Here is a 20,926-nt window from a genome sequence, read left to right as displayed (position 1 = left end):
CGTAACAGTTATGGCTGATTTAGGATAAAATCGTCAACCCTGTTATGTCAACTTTTATAGTAGTTTTCCCCTTAGTTTAACATCTTCAGATCGGAAAACATGTTTGCTTGGAAGTTGAACATACTCTTTATGACAGAATGTTAAAATTAGGTAACATAAATAGGTGACAAAATTACACTACACAAAAGGCCCTCTATTCGTGGAATATGCTTGAATTGTGGCATAATGCTTTGAGAGGAGGACTGTGATTCACTAGTCGTCCATGACCTCACATAATACAAATGTCAACCCTGATACAAAAGTGTTGGAAGTGTCAAACCATTCGAAAAATAGGCATATTTGGGAGCTAATTGATGCCACAATGAAGAAATTAAGATTATACACAATGTCTGGCATGATGAGGAGGAAATCTGAATCTGACATTTCTGTAATTTAATGAAACCTCAAATGGTTTGTACCATCTGGGGTGTTTATTCACTAGTGTCTGAGGCCCCCTACTGGTCAAGACAATATCTATATTATGGGCCCTAATTTTCAAGCTAGAACAGGGAATATGCCCAGTTCTCAGTTTTGTAAGAAATAATGATAACATAATTTAAGCGGACGTTAATCAAAACATTGAGGACAATATTTCAAGAAAATAACATATTTTCTCATGTATTTATAGGTCTTTATTTGAAGAGCACACAGACATGTCTTAGTTGTCCATCATGGTCTGAAAGAAACCCAAAATAAAGGCTCAGATGAGTTTCACAAGGCAAACAAAACACATTTGAAACAGAACTAAAGAAGAACACCAAAACAATCAACAGTGAAATGGTTGGAGTCAAGCCCATTTCAACAATTCAGGAAGTAAATTCAGTTCCAATTTTCTTCAGTTATTTTCTATGAGGAAAATGTGGACATGGGATTGGAATTTGAGTTTCTAAATTGACTAAATTGCAATGGAATTGACCTCAACCCTGTGTGGTGATGTATAGCGATGTGTTTAGTGATCTGGTCATCAGCAACTCCGGTTACCTCATCAATCCACTCATTGTAGTCGGAGACGCGGGTGAAGACGGTGGGTTTCTTGATGTAGTTGCAGCCCTGGCCGGAGACGAAGCTAGCAATGCCATGCACCTCCCATACTCCCGCAGAGTTCTTACAGTTCAGTGGGCCACCAGAGTCACCCTGAAACAGAACACAAAACACTTCATATCTTTGAAATGTTTACCACACAGGTTGATGAAAATATAATGCTCATCAGCTTTGCTTGAATTTCTTGTATCTTAATGTTTTTGCTTGTATCTCCTGTATATCTAATTGTTTGCTCCCCAAATGGCACCCTGTGCACTTTATATTGCACTACTTTATACCAGAGCCCTATGGGTGTGTGTGTCTGACTCACGTTGCAGCCTCCCACCACTCCGTCCCCGCCGGCGCAGACCATGGACCTGCGAATGGACACGCCCCACCAGTCGCTCTGGGTACACGTATTGTGGTCCACCACGGGCATCAGGGCCTGCTGGAGGGTGTCGGGGGTGGGACCTCCGGCTGGAACACACACAGCAGGGGGATAATGAGCATGATTGTAATGAAAGAGAACAGACATATAGTATGCTGTCTTGGCCTTACATACAGGCAATTACATACAGGCAGAGACACAGAAGCATACACGGACACACACACACACACACACACACACACACACACCACTCATCACTCACTGGTGAGTCTTCCCCAGCCGGTGATGTAGCAGGGGTAATTATTGGACAGGATGGTTCCGGGGGCGGGGACACAAGCCAGCTGGACCTGGTCACTCAGAGTCACATGTTCTGCCAGCTTGATCATGGCGATGTCATTGCTGGTCGTTTGGGAAATTAGAGTATGAATGGATCAGAATAGATCAGAAACTGTTACTGGTTACTAGTTTACTGTTATCATGGCCATTGAAACCATATATAAGTTCAGTATTTAGAACAATTTCCCACCAATGTGTATAAACTATTTAATACTTAACTAATACTTAATAGGTTATAAACTCTTTATTGCTTATAAATCTGAAAATTCTGCGTCAATAGTGTAAATGTAAAGTTTTACTTGTGTTTTTACAAGCCATTGCCCAACTTACCCTACTGACAGGAGGACAGGGTTATAGTGTCTGTGCACGATGATTCCTTTCTTAGCTGGGAAGTAAGCCTGAGCACTGGGCTCAGCCTCTGCCAGGTTGTGCTTGCCCACAACCACACGATAATTCAGCTTCAGACTGTATGGAGGAATAGGGGAAAAACTGTCCCATTAAGCATCATTTTGCAGACCTAATAGACCTACCCGTTCTTCACATTGGTCAAACACAATTGCTTATTATTTTCACTGTTTTGTGTCAACACCTTTAAAAATAGCAGCAGTGTGTCTGTGTGTGCTGGCTTACTCAATGCAGTGGGCAGCAGTCATAACCCAGTTGGTAGCGATGAGGGATCCACCACAGGTGTGTCTGTACTCACCATTTCTCTCATACTGCAGAGAGATCTACAAAGACTGACAATAATCAGTATATTCTTACAGAACTTAGCAATTAGCCTAAACGTAACATTTTAGAGTCCGCTCCATCAACACTTCACAGTCAATATCATAAACACTTCACTTTTACTCAAAACTATCAATGATTTACAGTAGATACAAAGAACACTTTAGTTTGTTCCATCTAAACATTCCTGTAAGTTCCATTACCATTAAAAGTTGAATTCAGTCAGCACCTCCATCACTTTACCTATTTACAGTTACATTCAGCACCATTTACATTTTGAAATATTTAGTTAAAATTTGAAGTATCTTGAACGAAAACCCAGTGTCTCGACATCCTCACCTGCCAAGGCCAGCTGTTTGGGCGGGCATCCACGCCATTGACCACGCGGGTAGTATCAGGCTTAATGGCTGGGGTTCCACAGCCAGATGCTGCAGACGAGGAAGAGGTACATCCAGGACTTATTACACAAGGGGTGGCAGGTAGCCTAGTGGTTAGAACGCTGGGCCAGTAACTGAAAGGTTGTTAGATTGAATTCCCGAGTTGACAAGGAAAACTCTGTCGCTCTGCCCCTGAAAAGGGCAGTTAACCCACTGTTCCTTGGCCGTCTTTGTAAATAAGAATTTGTTCTTAACTTACTTGCCTAGTTAAATAAAGGTTAAAGAAACACATACATAAATATAACAGGTTTGGAGTGTTGCACATAGATCTATTTACAGGTTGGGGTCATTCCAGTCAATTCAGAAAGTGAACCAAATTCTAATTCCAAATGTTCCTCATTGAAAAGCATTGAAGATTTTGGAATTTCAGTGTACTTCCTGAATTGACTGAAATTAAATGGAATTGACCCCAACCCTGTTATAGGCTATGTAAAGGTCTGTCAAGATGTCCTATTCTAGGCCAGTGTCCCTGAGATGCATAGGGAAGTAGGGAAAATAGTTGTACTTGTAAGAGTTGTTGCCCTGTCCCTTTCTCTGTGATTGTCATTCTAATGGAATCCTGAAAGAACAAAACCCTGTCCTCAAACATTTACAAGTTATGGGCAAAGACACAAAACATCCAAATCAAATGAAATATTTTTCTTGATCAAATAACATGGAAAACAACAGTATTTTGTTCAATATAAATTGACCATCCTAACAAATCACTTAATGTAAATGTACATTACTGTATTATACATAGGCTGGTCATCTAGGTTTGCACCTGAAGACTTTCCATCACCATGAAAAAAAACCCATTGCACAATACAGTAATTGAGTACATTTAGACAAGCGGTTTGTGATGATGTGGCTCTGTTGGTAGAGCATGGTGCTTGCATATCTAGGGTTGTGGGTTCAATTCCCACAGGGGAACAGTAAAAAATAAGAGTGTCTACTAAAATGCAAAAGGAACGAATAGACCATTTCAGTTTTCACTTAAAAAGAAGTTGCAAAGTATTTCAAGAAACTGGAAAACATATATCAAGCAAGTATTTTTAAATTCTACAAGTATTATCAGATGAACTGTTTTGACAGATAATTATCAGACTCAAGTTACAAATGCTGGTAAACACTTAGTTTACATATTTTCACATAAGTAGACCAATATAGTTGTCTTCAGCACAGGCACGTTTTTTTCTTCTGCATTGTTGGCAAAGATAATTGCGGCACCACCACCCCCAAACTACTTCCCGCAGCTATGCTGAGATGGTTAGCTAGCTGGTGGAAAAACCATAGCTTGTCAGTCAATATAAAACGTTTGAAAACACTGTTCCTTGAGATATATTGATAATTTAAACACAATAATCTACTTGCCATGTCTGTTAAAAATGCAAAAAGGTCTTACCACTGGCAACAAGGGCCAAGACCAAAATGATAGTCATGTTGCTGCTGTCATGACTGCTGGTGGAACTCCTTTATACTGCTTTTTGTTTCTTATTCGTGACTGATAAGTGAGCTTCATCCTACTGGTTTAGTTTTAAAAAACTGCCCATTCTGTCCAACTGATAAGCCTGATAAGCCAACTGATTAGTACAGAAGGTGTGAGAAACATGTGTCTGTCATTATTGCTCTTAGGCCAGAGATATTGATTCTGGCCTTCTTCCAACTGTCTGGCTTAGAAAGTCATGTAGGCCTACTCTGAACTGCTATCCGGTCAGGCCAAAGACAACCCAAATCCAAATGTGCATTCTTGCAGTCTTAGAATAATCATGTTCTGGACTTGGAAAACTTGGTATATGGATTTAATAGGATTTGATTGTATTCACGACACATGTAAAAGAGATGCATCAGCAAAGATTTGTTCTAACAATTATTGTAATGGTCTATTTTTTTGCTAAATGTAAAAGTACTGGTAATTTATGATGTCCTTAAGTGTAATGTGGAACAGGACATCCAGACAGCACTACTCTAAAACCAACATACAGTAGCCTTCATTTTGAAGGGTCAGCAACACCTGTTTACTTCCCAGAGTCTTCGTATCCACACTGCAAATGTTTAACCACGAGAGCACAACCAATGACAAACAATTCAATCTTTAGTTTTACTTGAATATGAGAAACTACAGATTACTGAAATTACATGTATGAGGAACAAGTCACAGTGATAGAAAGAGAAATTGGCGTGCTCAGCTCAAATATTTGTAGTAAAATAAATGTGGGTGCTCGGTTCAAAAGGCATTTACTAGAAGGAGGGAAAATATTTAGTGGCTTATTTCTTTGCAACAGAGGTCAAAACAAAGACACTTTTCGGCGGCAACCTTTGTCACATTTCTGAGTGAACAATTACGCTTTGGTGGTTCAGTCCAAATGAAGACAACACAACTCCCTGTCAGTCTAAGTTGCCTCTGGCACAGGAAGCATATGTGCATGGAGCAGTGGCAGATCCCATGTCTCAGGTTTCTGTTTACTGCCAGTTCCACATCACAAACCCAGGAGTTCCAAAGAAACATCAATCACACCGATTTGTCTAAAAACTGTTTTCATTTCGAGTGCCTGAGGTGTGTCTATTTGTGATGTGGTGTCTGAAACAGGAAGTTAGTTAAAGTTCCTTTCAAGCACTGAGCTCATGGATATAGTTTCTCTATCCCGAGGGTTTAGACAGTGGACGACACTCGGATGTGGGGTGGGAACTGTTTACCAGTGTGCCATAATTTTTGTAAGACATTTATCCCTTCCTATGTACAGATGTCATATCTTAATCTGCACAGCAGGAAATGCAAACTTGCAGGCTATTCAAGCTTTAAAAAGGCTTCTAAAGTTGATATGTTCCACTTTAAAATAGATTTGCCCTAATGAAAAATGTATCAACTCCTACAAAATTGTCAATTTATTGTAAACCACATAATAATTACCTGTTGCTGCAGGATTATTTTCCTCCTCTGAGAAACTGGTCAAATTAAGATAGGAAATGTCACAGTTTAGTGTCAACCTCTTTACTCCACCCGACACAGGATGTATGTAATGATGGGGCGGTGAGTCGGAAGCAGGTGCAGGTGAAACGTTTTAATCAAACAGCAAAACCAAGAACACGACACTAACATAAGGCAGTATGCCGATAAACAAGAACAATACCAACTGGTGAGTGAAAATGGGAGACTGACATATAAATATGAGGAAATTAGGAAGGTAATGGAGTCCAGGTATGAATCATAATGATTCACATGTGCGTGTAATGATGAATACCAGGTGTGCGTAATGATGAGGAGTAGACATGATAATTTAATATTCTCCAGCACACAACCCCAACACACAAGACCAGGACAGGTAAGTATGCTCAAGGTAAGTCATTTTAAATTCATGGGTTAACAAGGATCGGACACAATAGAGCCTCCACTCAGGTAGGTTATCCTCCGTCTGACTATTTCAGGTAAATAGCGGGCATGCAAAAGGGACACACTGCAATCTAAATTATTCTGCTATGGCACTGCAACAAGATAGTTATTCTAATGGAAGGCACTGCAAACAATATGGTGAAAGGCACTACAATGTCGCTCTGGTGCTGCATACAATATGGGACCAACCCTTGGCCCTGCTCGACTCTGCCAACCCCCTTTGAAGGACTCTACTACTATGGGACAAAATAAGGAGCGTGAAAGACAGACAAGACAACATACAGAAAGGGTTGGGATAGATTCTCGATTTCTAGGGCCCAACAAGAACCATATCCCCACAAAATAAAATAAACGTCTCTGTATGGCGATATCCAGATCCGCATAGCTCCCTGTCCTGGAGCGCGCCTGGTCTGAGACTCTGCTTGGCGACGTCACCGATGGACCCGCCTCCGGTGCTAAACAAGAGGAAGACCGACAGCAGGGAAACATGCCAACAATAGTGGGTTTCAGTGGCAGGGCAAAACAGCCCAGAGAGAGCAAGATTGGTGTAAATGGAACACGGGAAGAATCACGTCCCTTACTTGTGTCGTACCAATGCCTCTCTCGGTCCTCTGCTCTCGGATCGCCACTCAACTCCACAGCCACAGTTCGTCATCAGGCCAACCACCAATGAGTTGCATCTGGGAGCGGTCTGAAGGTCGTTAGGGGCAAGGTTGCACATGGTTCAGATGAATGGCCCATATTGGTCTCCTCCCTCTGGTCGGACACGAAAGCCTGCCAGTCCAGGCCGAAGGTGTCCTAGAATGACAAAAGGCTGCGGCTGTCATCGGGGGGCTAGTTTACCCTGATCTTGTCATCGGAAGTTCTGCAGGAGCACCCGGTCACCAGCCATCAATGGAAGGTCCTTTCTCCGCTTGTTGTACCGCTGTTTGTTCTCACTCCTGCTAATGTCGGGTCCATGCCTCGACCTGACTGTAGACCAGTCGTAGCTGGTCATGATGGTGCCTCAGCCATCCATCAAGGTCCATCTGCAGCGTCTTGGCCTCCACACCTGAAGTCACATCAACAGGAAGACCGACATGCCTGCCACTCATTACAAAGAATGGGGTAAGACCGGTGGTGCCATGTTCAGTGTTTTTGTATGCCTGGAGAAGCATAGGTAACTGCTCTGGCCAACCCATCTGCTCATCTTGCCCCGAGGACCCAAGGAGAGATAACAATGTTTGATTAAACCGCTTACAGGCCCCTTTGCCTCCGTTGGGCCTTTCAGCTCGGTTGACCCTCTCTGCTAATGATAGAAGGTATTGATGCTCCTGTTGAATCAGACACACCTGCCCGTCCGTGCTGGATAATCTGGAGAGAAAATCAGCAGTCTGGTAGAGCAACTGGGGTGGTACTTCACCAGAAAACTGTAAACTGTACAGCTGGGCCACCCAGTGCTGCGCAACTGACCCCAGTTTTGCAGTGTTGAGGTGGACCAGGGGGTTGTTGTCTGTGTAAACTGTGAACTTCGCCCCTCACAGGTAGTCTCTGAACATTTTAGTCACTGCCCATACAAGGTTTGAATGAACTATAGTTCTGATCATTCCTCTCCAGAGGAGACAGGCTCGGTCTGGCATAGGCAATTACTCTCTCCTTGTCACCTTGGACAGCACTGCCCCAAGGCCCCTCAATCTAGCGTCAGTGTAGGCGAGAAATGGTTTACTGAAGTCGGCATATGCCAGAATTGGGGCACTGCTTGACTCACCACATGCCCCAAGTAGACCACCTCCCTCTGCCAGAGCTGACATTTCGTAGGCTGCAATATTAGGACATGCTTGACAAGCCTCTTGAACACCTGATCTAGATGGGTGTAAAAGTCAGTTGAGTAGATAATACCATTAAGTAGATCAAAAGAAAGTTGTTTACCTTGCCTCCTAGACACTTCTGCATGAGGCTCTGGAAGGTGGCAGGGGTGTTGCATAGTCCAAAGGGCATGCCAGAGAACTCAAACAGCCCCAAGGGTGTGGTGAAAGAAGTCAGCCCAGGGACTCAAGCTTTCTGTGATTACCCCAGACTAGCATCCCTGCCAGTTGGAGTCTGAGCTCTGCATACAGGCTTGGTGAAATTGGCTGGTGTCTCTCTAGGCTAAGGGGGTGGACAGTACACACTTGACCAATGGGATAGGAGAGCATGGAGCCTTTGTTGCTGTGTTGGCTCCCTTTACCGGTTGGAAATTTACAGGGGGTTGGCCATCAGGCAGTAACTGTACTGTCTGCACATCCACCTCAACTTCACCTGGTGTCTGGGTGCGTAGCACCAGGTCTCACTCTCCATAGATCTGAGAAGGCTCCAAGAGGGTAACAAGGGGGTAAGGGTTTCAATTCAGCAGTCGAAAAGGTATCCTTTCTCCTTGCACTCTTGCCACACAACTCCATCATCAGTATCCTCCACCAGGGTTTAGCAGTCTTTGGAGGCGGTCCCACCAACAACTCCAGCCCTCAGCAACTTTTCACTGCTAGCTGGGATCCCATTGGGGTCTCTCTTGGACAGGCATGCAGTACCTGGTACCCACTCATGCTCATCGGTCTGCATGACTCGTCTGCAGACAGCGAAAGCATTCTGCCACTCCTTCCCGGCAGCTACCCACAGTGGCGTTGAACCCAGTGAGACTCCTTTGAACAGCTCCTTCCAGCATTAGCCTATGACGGTCATCCCAATGATTACTTGGTCAGCCCCCAGACGGTCATCCTTGACAATCACAACCCCCTTGGCTGGAACTTGCACTCCTCCAAATATAAAATCCCCGACCGCATAGCCGACAAAGGGGATGTGTCTGCAATTGGCTGCCTTCAACGTGAGCCGGCAGAGATCTGAAGAATCTTGCATAGGGAGATGAACAAACCACTTCTGAAAACCAAACACTGTTACATTAGACACCGTATCCAACATATAGTTAAAATCGGAAGTTTACATATGCTAAGTTGACTGTGCCTTTAAACAGCTTGGAAAAAAGATGGCTCAGGGCTTTAGAAGCTTCTGATAGACTAATTGACATCATTTGAGTCAATTTGAGGTGTACCTGTGGATGTATTTCAAGGCCTATCTTCAAACTCAGTGCCTCTTTGCTTGACATCATGGGAAAACCAAAGAAATCAGCCAAGACCTCAGAAAAAAAATTGTACACCTCCACAAGTCTGGTTCATCCTTGGAAGCAATTTCCAAACGCCTAAACTTACCATGTTCATCTGTACAAACAATAGTACGCAAGTATAAACACCATAGGACCACACAGACGTCATACCGCTCAGGAAGGAGACGCGTTCTGTCTCCTAGAGATGAACGTACTTTGCTGCAAAAAGTGCAAATCAATCCCAGAACAGCAGCAAAGGACCTTGTGAAGATACTGGAGGAAATGGGTACAAAGTATCTATATCCACAGTAAAATGTGTCCTATATCAACTTAACCTGAAAGGCCGCTCAGCAAGGAAGAAGCCACTGCTCCAATACTGCCATAAAAAAACAGACTACGGTTTGCAACTGCACATGGGGACAAAGATCATACTTTTTGGAGAAATGTCCTCTGGTCTGAGGAAACAAAAATAGAATTGTTTGACCATAATGACCATAGTTATGTTTGGAGGAAAGGGGGAGGCTTGCAAGCCGAAGAACACCATCCCAACCGTGAAGCACGGGGATGGCAGCATCATGTTGTGGGGGTGCTTTGCTGCAGGAGGGACTGGTGCACTTCACAAAATAGATGGCATCATGAGGAAATAAAACGATGTGGATATATTGAAGCAACATCTCAAGACATCAGTCAGGAAGTTAAAGCTTGGTTCCAAATGGGTCTTCCAAATGGACAATGACCACAAGCATACTTCCAAAGTTGTGGCAAAATGGCTTAAGGACAACAAAGTCAAGGTATTGGAGTGGCCATCACAAAGCTCTGACCTCATCCTATAGAAAATATGTGGGCAGAACTGAAAAAGCATGTGCGAGCAAGGAGGCCTACAAACCTGACTCAGTTACACCAGTTTTGCCAGGAGGAATGGGCCAAAATTCACCCAACTTATTGTGGGAGCTTGTGGAAGGATACCTGAAATGTTTGACCCAAGTTAAAAAAAATTCAAGGCAATGCTACCAAATACTAATTGAGTGTATGTGAACTTCTGACCCACTGGGAATGTGATGAAAGAAATAACATCTGAAACAAATCATTCTCTCTACTATTATTCTGACATTTCACATTCTTAAAATAAAGTGGTGATCCTAACTGACCTAAGACATGGAATTTGTACTAGGATTAAATATCAGGAAAAACTGAATGTAAATTTATTTGGCTACGATGTATGTAAACTTCCGACTTCAACTGCACATGTTTTTTTAATTTTGATTACCTCCACTTCTATATGAGGACAGTTTCCCACAACAGCTGACTTCTCAGGGCTTTCCTCCTGCCTGGTGCCTGTAGCCCCGACATCGAGCTCTACAGTGGCCAGGGGATTCCTGTTTTAAAAGGGCCTGTTCATCTCTCTGGGTGGAGCAGAAGCATTTGATGTGGCCAGGCTGTCTACACCCCAAACAAATGGGCCTGCCCTGTCAGTCCCACTGGAATGGGGTTCTCTTTCCATTAGAGAAAGGAACATATTGCCTGCCTACTAAACGCCCCTTGGCTCCTCCCTCGGCCATGGTGGGGCAGCTGAACGAGACTTCTGCTGTATGACCTCTCACTAGGGTCTCTGTCAGGCTGTTCAGTTGCTCCTTCATCTCCTGCCATAGCTCACCACATGTTCTCCTTCCATTGCTCAAAGTCTGCAGTGGTTCACAGCGGCTGGGGTGCCACTTGTATGGGGAACAGTACGGCAAACCTGGCAGTCCTTTCCCTCCATCTCTCTGGCCAATGACTCAGCCTTCTAACTAACCTTTATGTCATCCTTTGCTGTCGCTAGGTATACTTTTGGAGCGCCTGTTCCGCAGGGCCCTCCTTTAGACCTGTACTGAATTAGTCCCTAAGAGTTTATTCATCCTTGGCATATCCGGCCGGATCTGATTGGAGCTATCGGCTAAACAACTCCCATGTGCACAGGAGGTAGTCTCCCATAGGCTTATCTCCCCTCGGGTTACAGTCAAAGAAGTGGGACTGGAGAGTTGGTGTAGGGTCAGAGGCTGCCAAATTGGGCCTGTAATGCAGCCCACAAAGAAGCAGGTGAGTTCCTCTGGGTTTAACTAAACATGGTTTCTCTTTGCACGGCCATCTAGAGCTCCCATGATGAAATCAATCTGCTGCTGTTCTGCCATTCCTTGCACCCTCAGTATTGCTTCCATTTGTGCTCGCCACTCCCAGTCCACTACTCTCAGCAGCAAATGTGGGAACCCAGGGTGAACACATGAACCAAGGCATTGCTACAGGAGTACACTGAGGTAGTGTGCATGCCCCTGAAGGACTAGAGCATTCTGTCCCCTGTGCTCCATCCCCTCGCTGATCATTAGTCCCCTGTGCAAGAGAAGTGTGCATGGAAAAATCGTGCCGACCCAACGCCACTTAAAGAAGTGTCACTGTTAAGTGTGAACCCCTTTTTACTCCACCCAACACAGGATTTAATGTGGGTCGGACCCCGTTTCCCCATCTCCCACAGCAGACTGCGCGATAGTGTCGATATAATAGAGCCTCCCCTCAGGTAGGTTACCCTCCATCTGATTCCCTCAGGTAAATAGCTGACATGCAAAAGTGACACTGCAACATACTGCACACTGATTTATTCTGATATGGCACTGCAACAAGATACAGTGCCTTGTAAAAGTATTCATCCCCCTTGGTGTTTTTCCTCTTTTGTTGCATTACAACCTGTAATTTAAATAGATTTTTATTTGGATTTCATGTAATGGACATACACAGAATACTCCAAATTGGTGAAGTGAAATGAAAAAAATAACTTGTTTCAAAAAATTAAAAAAATGCATGTGTATTCACCCCCTTTGCTAAATAAGATCTGATGAAACCAATTACCTTCAGAAGTCAGATAATTAGTTAGATTTCACAAAGGTGGACTTTATTTAGGTGTCACATGAACTGTCACATAATCTCAGTGTATATATACACCTGTTATGAAAGGCCCCAGAGTCTGCAGCACCACTAAGCAAGGGGCATCACCAAGCAAGCGGAACCATGAAGATGAAGGAGCTCTCCAAACAGGTCAGGGACAAAGTTGTGTAGAAATACAGATCAGGGTTGGGTTATAAAAAAATATCAGAAACTTTAAACATCCCACAGAGCACCATTAAATCCATTATTACAAATGGAATGAATATGGCACCACAACAAACCTGCCAAAAGAGGGCCGCCCACCAAAACTCACAGACCAGGCAACGAGGGCATAATCAGAGGCAACAAAGAGACCAAAGACAACTTTGAGGGATCTGCAAAGCTCCACAGCAGAGATTGGAGTATCTGTCCATAGGACCACTTTAAGTCGTACACTCCAAAGATCTGGGGTTTATGGAAGAGTGGCCATAAAAAAGCCACTGCTTAAAGAAAAATAAGCAAACACGTTTGGTGTTCGCCAAAAGGCAAGTGGGAGACTCCCCAAATATTTGGAAAAAGATACTCTGGTCAGATGAGACTAAAATTGAGCTTTTTGGCCATCAAGGAAAGTGCTATGTCTGGCGCAAACCCAACACCTCTCATCACCCCAAGAACAACATCCCCACAGTGAAGCATGGTGGTGGCAGCATCATGCTGTGGTGATGTTTTCATCAGCAGGGACTGGGAAACTGGTCAGAATTGAAGGAATGATGGATGGTGCTAAATACAGGGAAATTCTTGAGGGAAACCTGTTTCAGTCTGCCAGAGATTTGAGACTGGGACAGAGGTTCACCTTCCAGCAATGCAATGACCCTAAGCATATTGCTAAAGCAAAACTTGAGTGGTTTAAGGGGAAACATTTAAATGTCTTGGAATGGCCTAGTCAAAGCCCAGACCTCAATCCAATTGAGAATCTGTGGTATGACTTAAAGATTGCTGTGCACCAGCGGAACCCATCCAACTTGATGAACCTGGAGCAGTTTTGTCTTGAAGAATGGGAAAAAATCCCAGTGGCTAGATGTGCCAAGCTTATAGAGACACCCCAAGAGACTTGCAGCTGTAATTGCTGCAAAAGGTGGCTCTACAAAGTAGTGACTTTGGGGGGGTGAATAGTTATGCACGCTCAAGTTCTATTTTTTTTGGTCTTATTTCTTGTTTGCTAAACAATAAAACATACAGTGCCTTGCGAAAGTATTTGGCCCCCTTGAACTTTGCGACCTTTTGCCACATTTCAGGCTTCAAACATAAAGATATAAAACTGTATTTTTTTGTGAACAATCAACAACAAGTGGGACACAATCATGAAGTGGAACAACATTTATTGGATATTTCAAACTTTTTTAACAAATCAAAAACTGAAAAATTGGGCGTGCAAAATTATTCAGCCCCTTTACTTTCAGTGCAGCAAACTCTCTCCAGAAGTTCAGTGAGGATCTCTGAATGATCCAATGTTGACCTAAATGACTAATGATGATAAATACAATCCACCTGTGTGTAATCAAGTCTCTGTATAAATACACCTGCACTGTGATAGTCTCAGAGGTCCGTTAAAAGTGCAGAGAGCATCATGAAGAACAAGGAACACACCAGGCAGGTCCGAGATACTGTTGTGAAGAAGTTTAAAGCCGGATTTGGATACAAAAAGATTTCCCAAGCTTTAAACATCCCAAGGAGCACTGTGCAAGCGATAATATTGAAATGGAAGGAGTATCAGACCACTGCAAATCTACCAAGACCTGGCCGTCCCTCTAAACTTTCAGCTCATACAAGGAGAAGACTGATCAGAGATGCAGCCAAGATGCCCATGATCACTCTGGATGAACTGCAGAGATCTACAGCTGAGGTGGGAGACTCTGTCCATAGGACAACAATCAGTCGTATATTGCACAAATCTGGCCTTTATGGAAGTGGCAAGAAGAAAGCCATTTCTTAAAGATATCCATAAAAAGTGTTGTTTAAAGTTTGCCACAAGCCACCAGGGAGACACACCAAACATGTGGAAGAAGGTGCTCTGGTCAGATGAAACCAAAATTGAACTTTTTGGCAACAATGCAAAACGTTATGTTCGGCGTAAAAGCAACACAGCTCATCACAATGAACACACCATCCCCACTGTCAAACATGGTGGTGGCAGCATCATGGTTTGGGCCTGCTTTTCTTCAGCAGGGACGGGAAAGATGGTTAAAATTGATGGGAAGATGGATGGAGCCAAATACAGGACCATTCTGGAAGAAAACCTGATGGAGTCTGCAAAAGACCTGAGACTGGGACGGAGGTTTGTCTTCCAACAAGACAATGATCCAAAACATAAAGCAAAATCTACAATGGAATGGTTCAAAAATAAACATATCCAGGTGTTAGAATGGCCAAGTCAAAGTCCAGACCTGAATCCAATCGAGAATCTGTGGAAAGAACTGAAAACTGCTGTTCACAAATGCTCTCCATCCAACCTCACTGAGCTCGAGCTGTTTTGCAAGGAGGAATGGGAAAAAATTCAGTCTCTCGATGTGCAAAACTGATAGAGACATACCCCAAGCGACTTACAGCTGTAATCGCAGCAAAAGGTGGCGCTACAAAGTATTAACTTAAGGGGGCTGAATAATTTTGCACGCCCAATTTTTCAGTTTTTGATTTGTTAAAAAAGTTTGAAATATCCAATAAATGTCGTTCCACTTCATGATTGTGTCCAACTTGTTGTTGATTCTTCACAAAAAAATACAGTTTTATATCTTTATGTTTGAAGCCTGAAATGTGGCAAAAGGTCGCAAAGTTCAAGGGGGCCGAATACTTTCGCAAGGCACTGTATTTAGCATCTTCAAAGTGGTAGGCATGTTGTGTAAATCAAATGATATAACCCCCCCCAAAAAAGCTATTTAATTCCAGGTTGAAAGGAAACAAAATAGAAAAAATGCCAAGGAGGGGTGAATACTTTCGCAAGCCACTGTAGTTATTCTAATGGAAGACACTGCAAATAATATAGTGAAAAGCACTGCAATCTCGCTCTGGTTCTGCACATAAATGGGACCTACCCTTGGCCCTGCTATACTCTGACGATCTGCTATGGGACAAAATAAGGAGGGGGAAAGACAGACAACATACAGAAAGGGTCGGGATAGGTTTTAGATTTCTAGGGTCTGACAAGGATCATATCCCCACAAAATAAAATAAACGTCTCTGTATGGCGATATCCAGATGTGTACAGCTCCCTGTCCTGGAACGCGCCCGGTCTGAGACTCAGCTTGATGTCGTCACCAATGGAACCGTCTCCGGTGCTAAACGAGAGTAAGACAGACGGAAGGGAAACCACTAGACACTGGTCCAGTGTGATCACAGCAATGGTCCAAGACATGATCCCTTCAATAGGGGACCGATCACCACGGAGATTCATTCTCCGCTCAACTCCCAGCCTTGAACACCACAAAACACACAGCTTTTAATGGAAATGACAGCCAATCCCCAGTTTCCGATTAGCTAACTCGCTGGATGTGCGTCTGATCACACCAGCCCCGCCACCCAATCATCCACTTATCTACGAATCCATCTCGTGACATACATACAGTATGTACAAGCAAACATTTTGTTTGTACCCTTTGTTGGCACCATTATGTAATGCAAAAGCACCTATAACTTGTAGCAAAACACTTCTTGGATAACAATTTGTTTGATAAAATAGACAAGAAATCTCGAACAGAAAGATACCCGGTAGTTTTGTAAAAACACTTTTTTATTTTCCATAAAGCAAAACATATTATCATACTTGACCCCACTAGGCTCTAATTTGAAACCACACTACCATAATACATATCAGTATGTTTTCTTTTCCGGTAGCTTGTGAAAAGATGATCCTACCACAGCTTTCCTATATCTACCCTCCAGATTAGTTGGTGTGTGAGGTCTTAGCAGTGGCATCTTGAACATCCACAGACTACCGGGGATTTCTGTGACCCACTACCCAAAATCCACATCGTACTCCTCTTCTGACAGTCTCTTAAGGTAGGAGATGGATATGCACTGATGACATGCCATTTTAGGTCAAGCAGGGAATGTGCCTGGGCAGAGTATTCCAGCGCATCTTATTACCAAAGGTTCTGTCCACAGACCATGGTTGACCGTCTCCCGTACGGCTCTCAGGCTTAAGCCACTGACTGGCTGTGTGCCCCACTTGTCTTAACACGTTCTCAGGACTATCCTCTTTCCCTCATCATCATCACCGTTAGGTTATAATGCTGTGTTGCGTGGGAAGCATGATATTGAGAAGTGTCCAGTGAAACAAACTCTCAAGTGGACCGAACAGGTTACAACAGTGAAACTTGGTTGTGTGGAAACAGAAGCATACATCATTTTTGACTTGCGTGATTATTTCATGCATTAAAAACTCATTGGACAATAGAAAATAATTTGCACAGGCCATCAACTTTCACTAGGCTGTTATAGACATTATCATCCTTTACAAGGCAGACACTTGTCATTGCAATGCCATTGGCTGATATCCCATTGACATACTGTTCCCCTGTTACTAGTAGAGGCCCACAACCGAACTCCATAGAAACCAGGCCTCTCACAGCAAAACAAGCTGAAATGTAGCCTCACATTGAAGCGTTTTACCATTTTCTTTTCAGGACAACCAGGTCTACAAATAGAATACAAAATAATTTGACATAAACAGTTGCATTCATGAGTTTTATTGACAAATGTCAATAAACAAATAAGGCCTGCCAAGCAAAAACCTAATAAAAAAATGAATTTATAAGAATGCCGTAAGTACAGAAATTGTTTACTCGGTGGGTAATGAATGTCCAACTAGTCGGTGACAAATGTGTGGATTTTGGAGTTTGTTACAGCAACTATGTGAGCTTATTACAGTACTATAGACATTATTTCTTGGGATTTCCTATGATCTTCTATGTTGAAGAACCCCTTACCTTCTAAGGACTGTTGTGTAGCTTGTGAGCGCCATAGAGCAAAACGTCAGTCTCAGCTCTTCATAGATGGTTCATAATAGTTTGTAGTTCACCATTCGGACTCTACAGACGTTTTTTATGAGAAGAACAGCCCCTTGACCCCGACTTGGACCCCTTCTGCGCTTGTCTCACAATCACTGCTCTAACTCAGCCCCTGTTAATCACACATACTAATGGTTGGTATCAGCGGATACAGAAGAATAGACAAATCCAATGGTACAACTGGAAGACTGTAGCTCAAACACACAATGTTTAAAAGGGGTTAGTCCAAAACGCGCCAGTGTGATAGTGGGACTCAACAGGTAGTAGCTGAGTCAGCTCTTATCCATGTGAGCTACACTTGGCAGAACACAGCAGGCTAGCGTGTCATGCAGCCCAACACCAGCACACAGGGGGACATCTGTCCCTATATTTAGCCAGTGATGGGTGATACTGTTACATATCAAACTACAGGATCCTTCCGACTCGGCAGATTGCAGGGGACTAGGGGAGAGCCAGGGGGAATGGGAGATGGGTGAATGAGGGCCAGAGCAGGTTGTGGGCAGTAATTAAGACCATCTGTGTTCAACCTGAGCTATCTGTGACCAAAACTAAAAAACTCTCAGAACAACTCCTAAATCCTTCATATGCTCTGTCAATGGCAAAGATGAACACAAACCCAAATCTTAGTTTTTTTAAAGACATTTGTTACTAATTCATCTTTATTGTGTAGCTATTCTAATATGTTACATTCTGTCGGTATAAAGTTGTTATTCCTGTATTGTCATTCTGTTTAGTTTTTTTTTTACATGAGAAGAAAACACTCCTACACATACAGTGCATTGGGAAAATATTCAGACCCCTTGACTTTTTACACATTTTATTACGTTACAGACTTAGTCTAAAATTGATTCAATCGTTTTTTCCCTCATCAATCTACACACAATACTCCATAATGACAAAGCAAAAACAGGTTTTTGCTTTTAAATTTGTAAAAAATAAACAACTGACATCACATTTACATGAGTATTATTTACTCAGTACTCTGTTAAAGCACTTTTGTCAGCGATTACAACCTCAAGTTTTCTTGGATATGACGCTACAAGCTTGGCACACCTGTATTTGGGGAGTTTCTCCCATTCTTCTCTGTAGATCCTCTCCAGCTCTGTCGGGTTGGATGGGTAAGGTCGCTGCACAGCTATTTTCAGGTCTCTCCAGAGATGTTTGATCGGGTTCAAGTCCGGGCTCTGGCTGGGCCACTTAAGGATATTCAGAGACTTGTCCCAAAGCCACTCCTGCGTTATCTTGGCTGTGTGCTTAGTATCGTTGTCCTGTTGGAAGGTGAACCGTCTGCTTCCAGTCTGAGGTCCTGAGCGCTCTGAAGCAGGTTTTCATCAAGGATCTCTTTGTACTTTGCTCCGTTCATCTTTCGATCCTGATTAGTTTCCCTCTCCCTGCCGCTGAAAAACACCCCCACAGCATGATGCTGCCACCACTATGTATCACCATAGAGATGGTGCCAGGTTTCCTCCAGATGTAACGGTTGGCATTCAGGCTAAATATTTCAATCTTGGTTCCATCAGACCAAAGAATCTTGTTTCTCATGGTCAGAGTCATTTAGGTGCCTTTTGGCAAACTCCAAGCGGGCTGTCATGTGCCTTTTACTAAGGAGTGGCTTCCGTCTGGCCACTCTACCATAAAGGCCTGATTGGTGAAGTGCTGCAGAGATGGTTGTCCTTCTGGAAGGTTCTCCCATCTCCGCAAAGGAACTCAGGTCTGTCAGCGTAACCATCAGATTCTTGGTCACCTCCCTGACCAACGTGCTTCTCCCCAGATTGCTCAGTTTGGCCGGGTAGCCAGCTCTAGAAAGAGTCCTGGTGGTAACAAACTTCTTCCATTTAAGAATGATGGAGGCCACTGTGTTCTTGGGGACCTTCAATGCTGCAGACGTCTTTTAGTACCCTTCCCTAAATGTGTAACTCAACATAATCCTGTCTCGGACCTCTACAGAGAATTCCTTCAACATCATGGCTTGGTTTTGCTCTGACATGCACTGTCAACTGTGGGACCTCATATAGACAGGTCTTTGCTCTCAAATGTACTGTCAACTATGGGACCTTTTATAGACAGGTGTGTGCCTTTCCAAATCATGTCCAATCAATAGAATTTACCACAGGTGGACTCCAATCAAGTTGTAAGACATCTCAAGGATGATAAATGGAAACAGGATGCACCTGAGCTCAATTTTAAATCTCTTAGCAAAGGTTCTGAATACTTATGTAAATAAGGTCTGATTTTTGTTTGTAATACAGTTGCAAAAATAAAACCTGTTTTTGTATTGTCATAGTGGGGTATTATGTGTAGATTGAGGAGGACATTTTATATTAACATAACAAAATGTGGATAAAGGGAAGGGGTCTGAATACTTTCAGAATGCACTGTACATATTTGGCAGATGTAATGTCAAGTAAAAAAGCGAAAGACATTTATGACAGTAAACACTTGACAGTTACGTGATTGACACATCAAACATCCCAAGTGGCACAATAACGCCACGTTCAGAACAACTGGGTACTTGGAAATCTCCTACTTCCAACTTCAGTTCAGTGCATTCAAGACAGCTGGGAAAAAAATAGCTCCGACTGGGAAAATAGTTTTGAATGGTCATCCAACTCGGAATTCCAATTCGGAAACTCGGGGATCCTTCTAGAACTCTGACTATCCGACCTGAAAATCCCTGATATCATGATTTGACCTAATTTTTCCAGAGTTCCCGGTTGTCTTGAAAGCACCATAAATACAGTAATTGTCAGCATGTTAGTGCTACAGTGACCACACAGTTACCGCTGCAAAAAGTAATTGTTCACTCGTCCAACAGCCCACATTATCAATAAATGCACACAGGAATGGGCAGGTGTTTCTTCCTCTTCTAACGTGTGTGTATGTGTGTTTATTTACCAGAAGTCCTCATAAGGATAGTAAAACAAGGAAAATTCAGACAAGTGGGGACATTTTGCTGGTCCCCACGAGAAGAAACGCTATTGTAGGCTTAGGGTTTAGGTTTAGCGTTAGGGTTGCAATTAGGATTAGTGTTAAAATTAGGGTTAGGAGTTAGGGTTAGGTATAGTTTTAGGGTTTGGGGTTAAGTTTAGGCTTAAGGTTGAGGTTAGAATTATATTTAGAAGTGAGGGAAAATAGGATTTTGGATGGGAATCAATTCTTTGGTCCCCACAAAGATAGCAATACAAAACTGTGTGTGTGTGTCTGTGTGCGTGCATGCGTGCATGAGTGCGCAAGGTTTGTGCTGTGGGTATCATGTGATCCGGAGGTCAGTGTTCCATACAGTCTTTCAAAAGCAGAGTCTTGCTTCTTAAGTTCTTCTCCCAGATAGAAGAGTAGAAAGGCTGGGTGTGGAGGATGCGTGACGGCGAGAAAAGATAGATACCACACCTGGAGTGGAGTCCCGTTCTTGAAGATGGAGATTACTGCCAAATTCGGGGCCCCAGAACCCTTGTCATAGTCCATTCAGAGAGGTGTCCATAGTCCATGTCTTTGAGAGCGACATTTACTTTGTTTGGCTTTTTCCAGGCATACCGCGCAACTCTT

The 20,926-nt window shown here is 43.2% G+C and overlaps 1 protein-coding gene across 1 annotated transcript; it reads right to left on the bottom strand.

Annotated features, from left to right (window-relative positions):
* Window positions 1-650: 650 nt before the first annotated feature.
* On the bottom strand, window positions 651-4,415 carry LOC135527205 (chymotrypsin-like elastase family member 2A). The gene is made up of 8 exons (XM_064955819.1): window positions 4,331-4,415; window positions 2,849-2,937; window positions 2,414-2,511; window positions 2,114-2,248; window positions 1,710-1,846; window positions 1,391-1,536; window positions 1,021-1,173; window positions 651-715 (listed from the first exon to the last, which is right to left on the bottom strand). The coding sequence occupies exons 1-8, from the start codon at window positions 4,365-4,367 to the stop codon at window positions 698-700; spliced, it is 813 nt and encodes a 270-aa protein (XP_064811891.1). The 5' UTR covers window positions 4,368-4,415; the 3' UTR covers window positions 651-697.
* Window positions 4,416-20,926: the final 16,511 nt, after the last annotated feature.

This window comes from Oncorhynchus masou, chromosome 5, assembly GCF_036934945.1.
Source record: "Oncorhynchus masou masou isolate Uvic2021 chromosome 5, UVic_Omas_1.1, whole genome shotgun sequence".
NCBI lineage: Eukaryota > Metazoa > Chordata > Actinopteri > Salmoniformes > Salmonidae > Oncorhynchus > Oncorhynchus masou.
Note: the sequence above shows the minus strand (reverse complement) of the source record. Positions and strands in the feature narration are given on the sequence as shown.

Excerpts from the sequence above, each read along its gene's own strand:
- LOC135527205 (XM_064955819.1), bottom strand. The coding sequence starts at position 4,367 with ATGACTATCATTTTGGTCTTGGCCCTTGTTGCCAGTG. Across the intron at positions 1,847-2,113 it reads CCTGTCCTCCTGTCAGTAGG|CAATGACATCGCCATGATCA; the intron begins GTAAGTTGGGCA and ends CCAAACGACCAG. Across the intron at positions 1,174-1,390 it reads GAGTGGTGGGAGGCTGCAAC|GGTGACTCTGGTGGCCCACT; the intron begins GTGAGTCAGACA and ends GTTCTGTTTCAG.